Below are 7,728 nucleotides of genomic sequence, written 5' to 3'. Positions count from 1 at the left end.
CAGATTTTCTTGAAATTCTGAAAAAAAAAACCTATAGATATAAACAACACAAGCTATAAATGCATCTGTATTAATTCACACATCTTGCAATTGCAAGAAAAAAAAGTGACAATTACCTTTTTTATTTTTTTATTCCATAGCAGAAATAAACAAAAAAGACTAAATTACAAGATGTAAACTCAGAATTCTGAGAAAAAATTATGTATCTTGCAATTCTGACTTTTTTCCTGCAGTTCCATGTTTAGGTCTCACAATTCTGATTTTTTTTTTTTCTCGCAATTCTGAGAATTGCAAGATATAAAAGTCAGAACTGTGATATACAAGAAAAGCCGCAATTACCTTTTTTATTCTTTTATTCTGTGGCAGAAACAGATAACACTTTTGAAAGTGAAAAAACATGCATTAACATGCTTTTAATGGTGCAGTGTGTCAGGAACTCGTGTGAATGGGTTCTAAGCGAGACAGCCGTGTGTTTGTGCTGTGCTCAGGTCCAGCTTGGCAGCCGTTTTGACCCAGACTGCTGGAATAGCCCATTTCCAGCAGACAGCCAGGCTGCGAGGGTGAACCGCTGGAATGCTTTTCAGACCACACGCCTACTTCACTCGTAACCCCTGCAGTCAAAGACAGCCTGCATTTAACAACACTGCCAAATTTCACTAGTCGTTAACTAATATGGGGTTTAATTGCTGATGCTGATATCATACCTGGAGAACAGGGTACCAATAAATACATAAACGTTAATACGGAAAATCAGGAAACATTTATGGAATGTAAACACTTGTTTTCACAACTGTATCCACTTTTTTTTTTTAAATCAACTTAATCCTTTACTTGCTTCCTTTTTTGTTTCATTGTCCCTAAGCTGTTCATTCAATAGTATTTGTGCACTGCACTCATTACACTACTGTTTAAAAGTTTTTGCTCATTTTTAAATTTGAAATTAATCCTTTTATTAGAAATTATGCATTCAATTAATCAAAAGTGATTAAAGACATTTATAATGTTACAAAAGATCTGTGCTGTTTGTTTTAACTTTATATACATTTTTTCTACTTTTTGACTTTGTATTACCACATGGTTTTCACAAACACATTAGCAGCACAACTGTTTTCAATATTGATAATAACGAATGTTTCTTGAGCAGCTAATCAGCATATTATTATGATTTCTGAAGGATCATGTGACACTGAAGAGTGGAGTAATGATGCTGAAATTCAGCTTTGATCACAGGAATAAGTTAGATTTTAAAATACAGTTATATTAAAAAAAGTTTCTTATAAATTGCAACAATATTTCACTATATTACTCCTTTTACTGTATTTTTGATCAAATAAATGCAGACATGGTGAACATAAGAGACCGCTTAAAAACAACAAAAAAACATTTAAAATCTGAACCCAAACTTTTGAACATTAGTGTATAACACAAATAAATCCCCATTTATAATATCCAACTTTTCTCACTGAAACCCAATTTCTCAAAACATCCTCTGGTCCAGCTCAAAGCATTGCATAACACAAACACATGATAGCTATTTTAAGACAACAAGACAAATCCAAAAGTACATGTTTTTCAGTGGTTTGAGATTGTTTTGGATAGGCAATGGTGTCCTGCGTGAGATGCGCGTGCACAGAGTCGTAGAAATGCCCTTTCAATGAACACTACTTTCACTTTTATTTGAAATTCAAATGCAACTTTCTACTGGATACAAGCAGTGTCTTGCTCTCTAATGTCTGTGTTTCCAACTGCCTTTGACGGTGAAAGCACTTGTTCTGAACACATGTCATTATCTGTAAATACGGCTGATGATCCAACACTTAACTGAACAAGTTCAACTTGATCCAAACTAGCCAAAACAACAGCAGATAAGCACACTCTTAATATGAATATCTCAGCGCTGGCTTTCATGGGAACATTCCAAACATGTTACTAGTCTGAATCCACACCCAGAGGTGCTCGATTCAAATGATCTGCAGTAGTCCAAAAGAGAGACGCAAGTCACATTTAAATGCATGAAGTGATACCCACAACCAAATAATTCTACAGCATTTCTCAGAAAATCCAGCTACGGGTTATTCAAAAATATTTAAACTACAGTCAAGCTACTGATTTGAAAATGAGTTAGCTACAAGACAAGCTACAAACAAAAGTGTGTTTCTAATGCCGGAGGTCTCCCTTATTTGACCTGTCCATTTCGGAGTCGCTACAAACCAGCTGATGAGTTGATTCAGGTGTGTTTGATTAGGAAAAGTCTGAAAATGTGTACCGTTGGTGTGCCTCAAGGAACAGGGTTGGGAAACACTGCATTTGTGGGTTTAGTTGGATCACTAATGCCTACAAACAATTTGCCTACATGTAGATGCAGCTGTAATTAATTTGCATTTAAATGCATGACATCACCATTCAAAGCATGCGATTGTGCTCACTCTTAAAGGGATAGTTCACCGAAAAAATTAACATTATGTCATCATTCGCTCACCCTCGTATCATTCCAAACCAATAACTTTCATTCATCTTTGAAACACAAATTAAGATTTTTAATGAAACCTGAGAGATTTCTGATCCTCCATTGAAAGTGCATTCACCCAAAACTTTCTTCATTCAAAAAGGACATAAAGCCATTGTAAAAGTAATCCATATGAATCAAGCTATTTAATCCAAGTCTTCTGAAGTGAAAGATCACTTTTTATGATTTATATGGTTTACAGATTTAATTTAGATTTTTATTCAATGTAAACATTGATCAAATCTGGTAAACAACAGCTCAAATGTGCTTGTTTGACATGTGAGAACCACTGAGGTTTGTTCTTTCATGTAATGCAAGTACGGTTGAGCCTCTGTTTACTGTTTTACAACAGAAATCTCTCAAGTGTCATTAAAGATATCTTCCTTTGTGTTTAGAAGATGAACAAAAGTCATACAAGTTTGGAAATACAAGATGGTGGGTAAATGATGACAGAATTATCATTTTTGGGTGAACTGTCCCTTTAACACAAGCCTTCCACAGACCATTCAGGCACTTCTGATACGTGGCGTGTGATTTATGTGTGCTTGTGTCACCTGATCATCTTCACTGTCTGAAGCCTCGATGCTCAAGGAACTCTGGGTCAAATCCACCGACTGCAACGATAAAGAGAATATTACAATCATTTTGAATGTTTGACATAAAACATGTTTTCCTTAATAAATGACTCCCAAATCAACAAAATCATTTTACCTTACCAATTACAAGAAACTTTGATATCACATTAATATTCTCACCTGAAATACATTTTCACTTGTTTGATAGTCTGGACTAGAATCTCAAAACTCACTCTCACTATATGAGATTTTCTAAATTAAAGAGCAGCTTTGGTGTCGCTGTGTGTTCAAGTTCAGGGAAGGTGAGGACAGGGACTGTGTACATCTCTGAAGAGATTTGAGGGGAGGCAGGTACAGGGAGCGGAACGGCATGGCAACTAATCCTGTTAGAGAACTCAGCAGGGAGCTTCCTGTCTTTTCAATCATGCTCTGTGATGTCTGAGTCTCTTACACACTTTTCACAGAGACAAAAATACCCCGGCATGCAGAGCACATTCATCACAGTGTGTCTGATTACTTGACTTGGTTTATGGTTCTATTTGGTGATGAAAGCACAACGTCGTTATGAGAAAACTGCTTCAAAATGTATGTGTAAAAAAATTATATTTTAGTGTATATGGGCATATATAACATTTCGGTTCCCATTGATTTCCATTGTATGATCAAAAATATAATGCAAGTCTATATATTTTTCAAAATATTGTCTTTTGTGTTTCACAGAGGATAGAAAATGACACAAGGGTGAGTAAATGATGACAGAATTTCTATTTTTGGGTGTCGTCACTTAAAGGGATGGTTCATCCAAACATAAAAATTCTGGGAGCAAGTAAAGGCCTTAAGACATAATCATCAGGAATCAAAATTTCCTTCATCTTGTCATATAAAAAAGTTGTACATACTATGAAAACACTTTCAAAACTCTCAACTTCCTTCCCAGTGAAAAAACGTCCTTCCCAGGGAATATTTATCGAAAGCAGTCAGTCACAGTAAGCTAATAAGAACCAAGTAGGATAGATATTTTTATTTCAAAACAGCCATACAGCTAATGATAAGAGTAAAACTTGTCAAAGGCTGTCAAACCTAGTGCTGTTTCTGTTTGTGTGTAGCACCTACAGCTCTGCAGATTCTTCTGAAGCATCTCAACATTAGACACAAATGACTGAAGTTTATTTTTAAAAAGGTTTCTGATCATTTCAGTCTGATTTTAAAAGTTTGCGTGACATTTCAGCGGTCTGTGAATTTTACAGATCAAAGCAGTGCCATAGAAATCCATGAGTCTAAACTGATGTGAATGATAAGTGAGGAGAGGCGTACCGTGTGAGGAGGTGTGGCCAGCACAGTGTGGAGGCTGGAATACTCCGGGGGGCTGCAGGGAAGACCATCATCTTCAGAAAGAGCCCCTGCGTCCTCTCCTTTCCTCCCGCATAGGAGTGATGGCGGAGAGCCCAGACGAATCGCCTGCTTCAGCTGCAGCTACAGACAGGACAGAAACGAGAACTATCAATAACTGTTCAAACAGATCAATCCCACTCTACTACTACCTACTATATTGTACATCAATGTGTTGACATGAGACACTGCCATTTACAAGTTTGAGCTCAGTATGATTTATTTTGGAAAAGAATATAACGGATGCATTAAATTGTTAAAAAATACAGTAAAGTTAAAGTTACAAAAGATTTCTATTTCAAATAAATGTTCTTTAGAATTTTCAATTCATCAAAGAATCCTGTAAAACAAAAAAGGTTAATGCTTTCCATTAAAATATTAATATTTAGAATTAGCATATTAGAATGATTTCTGAAGGATCACGTGACTGGAGTAATGATGCAGAAAATTCAGCTTAATAATCACAGAAATAAATTGCATTTTAAAATATATTACGATAAAAAAAGTTATTTTAAATTGTAATAATATCGCACAGTATTGATATTTTTACTGTATTTTTGATCAAATAAATACAGCCTTGGTGAGCATAAGAGACGTTTTTTAAAAACATATAAAAAAATACATTTTATGGTAGTGTAAGATGACAGAATTGTCATTTTTGAGTTCAATATCCTTTATAAAAAAGGAAAATATCCAGTCCATGCTCTTTAGACACCTCTAAAAAATTCATTCTGCTTTGTGTCAGCTATTTTTAGATGATCTGCTTCTTTCAAACAGTGGCTGATTCGTCTCTTAAGGTAACTTTCATTGCTGAGCTGCTCTCATGTCTGGCTCAGGGACAAAGTGCCTATCCGGTATGTCTATGGCCCATACGCTAACTGCATCAAGATCATTTAATCAATGCCAAGACACAAGTGAGACAAACGTATTTGTGAAAGTAGGCCATTGTGGGCATCCGCTGGCGACTTTAAATAATGATACTCCCATAAATACATTTAAGGTTTATAAACTTACTGAGCATCACATACACATTTAAGTTAATTGTTTTAGCTCACCCTTGTTTGGTGTTTATTCTGTCAATCAGTGACATTGACAATGATCCCTGCTGTAAATTGTGCTGATGGCAAAATGTCAAGAGTGAAAATCTCAGGCTCTGTGTCTTGAGTCTTAGACCTGCTAATTTTATCCCAAAGTCCAGTGCCTTCACTAATACTCATTAAAGAAAGCGGACAGGAAAGAAAACATACGTATACACTCCCATCTGAGCACACGGATGCCACTTTCCATTAAAATGGCACAAAACTGAGCCAGAAAGACTTTTTAACACAGCCAAGTTAACTTTGCTGCTAAATTGTTTACAGATTATTTATTTATTTTTAACAGTGTGGGGTTTTGGAATTTGGGGCATTTAGAATAACTGAATAACAAGTTTTTAAAAAGTTAGAACAGGACAATATTAAAATATACTTGTATGATATTAAAGGGGTCATCGGATGCCCATTTTACACAAGTTGATATGATTCTTTAGGGTCTTAATGAAAAGTCTATAACATACTTTCGTTAAACTTTCTCAATGGTAGTGTAAAAAACACCTCCTTTACCCTGTCAAAATCAGCTCTGTTTTCAGCATGCCATTCTGCTGACTCAGCCCCTCTCATCCGTGGAGTGACGAGCACACTATAGATATATGTAGAATCCTATTCGACCGCTCTAGATACGTTGATGTGTCAGCCATCTCGCATTCACCATAATAATCAATGAATATTCAAAGATATACAAGCGTATAACTTGCTGTTGTAGACGCACACAGTCAATGCGCTCAAAGATTCGCAGACCGTTCCAAAAATGGCGGATGGCTTATGTACCGTGGCCCATAGAAACAGTCGATAATGAGGCATCTATGTATTGTGACGAGTCGGCTGCCTCCCCCCTGTCCATCATCACCACCCCGTCCCATATTCGCCGCCCTTCACCAGGCTCCCGACAGGAGTGGGTGTGTGAGAGAGGAGGGGCGCTGAAACAGCCAGGGCTGGCGGCGTGTGATGAGGCGCACCTGGCGTGAATAGAGCCTCATCACCGCCGCCGTTAAATGCCGATCGCGCCTCTCCTCGGGAGACCGGTCTCTTCCCCGTGCATGCACGCTGGTGTCCTCGTGGGTCCAGGAAAGGGAGCGTAGAGGGAACTACCTGCCGCCGCCAGAGACGCGAGCGGCCGGACCCGCAGTCCGGCCGACACTGCACCCGCGATACGGCCGTCGGGCAAGGACGCCGGGCCGTGGAATCCCGTCGAGCACCCGGGGATGAAGGAGTTGGACGAAGCCGCCACAGAAGCCGCCGTCACCCGCGCCCCGGGACCTCCAGACGGGAGCGCGTGCGGCCGCCGGACTCCGCCCCTTACCTGGACCCTTCCCTCCTGAACACTGCCCTCCTTCACGAGCCCCGCAGCACAACGAGGACACCAGATCCCTGTTTATTTTGGACACTTTTCCCCCTTTGGACACTTTATATTAAATATTGTTTAATAAAAACCTCTCCGAGGCTTGACGCCACGCCCACTGTGTCTGTCGTTGGCTCCTCCCGCCACAGTATATATATCTATGAAGCATACATCAAAACTGGCTAACTAGCACATTATTAGGAAAGGCGATTTGCAAAGATTCATAAAAACCCTTATACTCACTTCTTCAGTAGATAAAGCTGGGTCACGAATGATTCGCGCGAACATAGATGCATTTATGTAGATCGGGGATCAGCGCATTCACTTCAAAGTGAAAGTAACGTTAATCCTCTGCATCTTCAGCGGCTCAGATGTCGGGGGTAAATGATGACTGCTATATTCATTAAACACTTCAATCGCTTAATCTGAGACATCTTGTCTTCCCCTGCACCGGAGTCGACACAAATGCTGACAGCTCTCAGCTCACTCAGGGCGGGTCTAAGGAAAGATGACCTTGCCAATCAACTATTGTGGGAGGGGTCTGTACAGAACTACGTCATTTTGACAGGAATCACAGAGAACAGCTTGATTTGAGAAAGAGGATTTTAAATTAGGGATTTAAAAAAAAAACACTGGGTGGATTTTTATCATTATAGGATGTATGTGTACACACACTTCCAACACACATTTATGTTCAAACTTTAATTTTGCATCCGATGACCCCTTTAAGTAACACTAACTTGAACATGTCTGACAATTGAGTGATGATAATTAGAAAAAGAATAAAACACAATTATAAATTAGTGCTGTCAAATGATTAAT

General features: G+C 38.5%; 1 protein-coding gene across 8 annotated transcripts in view; it reads right to left on the bottom strand.

Annotated features, from left to right (window-relative positions):
• LOC306853353 (uncharacterized protein) overlaps positions 1-7,728 on the bottom strand; it is a 49,759-nt gene that overhangs the window by 8,237 nt on the left and 33,794 nt on the right. For all 8 annotated transcript variants that reach the window (XM_079390679.1, XM_079390677.1, XM_079390675.1 and 5 more), the window contains 2 exons: positions 4,396-4,554; positions 3,061-3,120 (listed from right to left, as the gene is read on the bottom strand). In XM_079390679.1, coding sequence (XP_079246805.1) covers positions 3,061-3,120; positions 4,396-4,554 — 219 coding nt within the window. The remainder of the gene's footprint in view (positions 1-3,060; positions 3,121-4,395; positions 4,555-7,728) is intronic.

The sequence above is a fragment of the Barbus barbus genome, assembly GCF_936440315.1.
Source record: "Barbus barbus genome assembly, chromosome: 33".
Classification (NCBI taxonomy): Eukaryota; Metazoa; Chordata; class Actinopteri; order Cypriniformes; family Cyprinidae; genus Barbus; species Barbus barbus.
The sequence above is the reverse complement of the archived record's forward strand: the minus strand, read 5'-3'. Positions and strand labels throughout refer to the sequence as shown.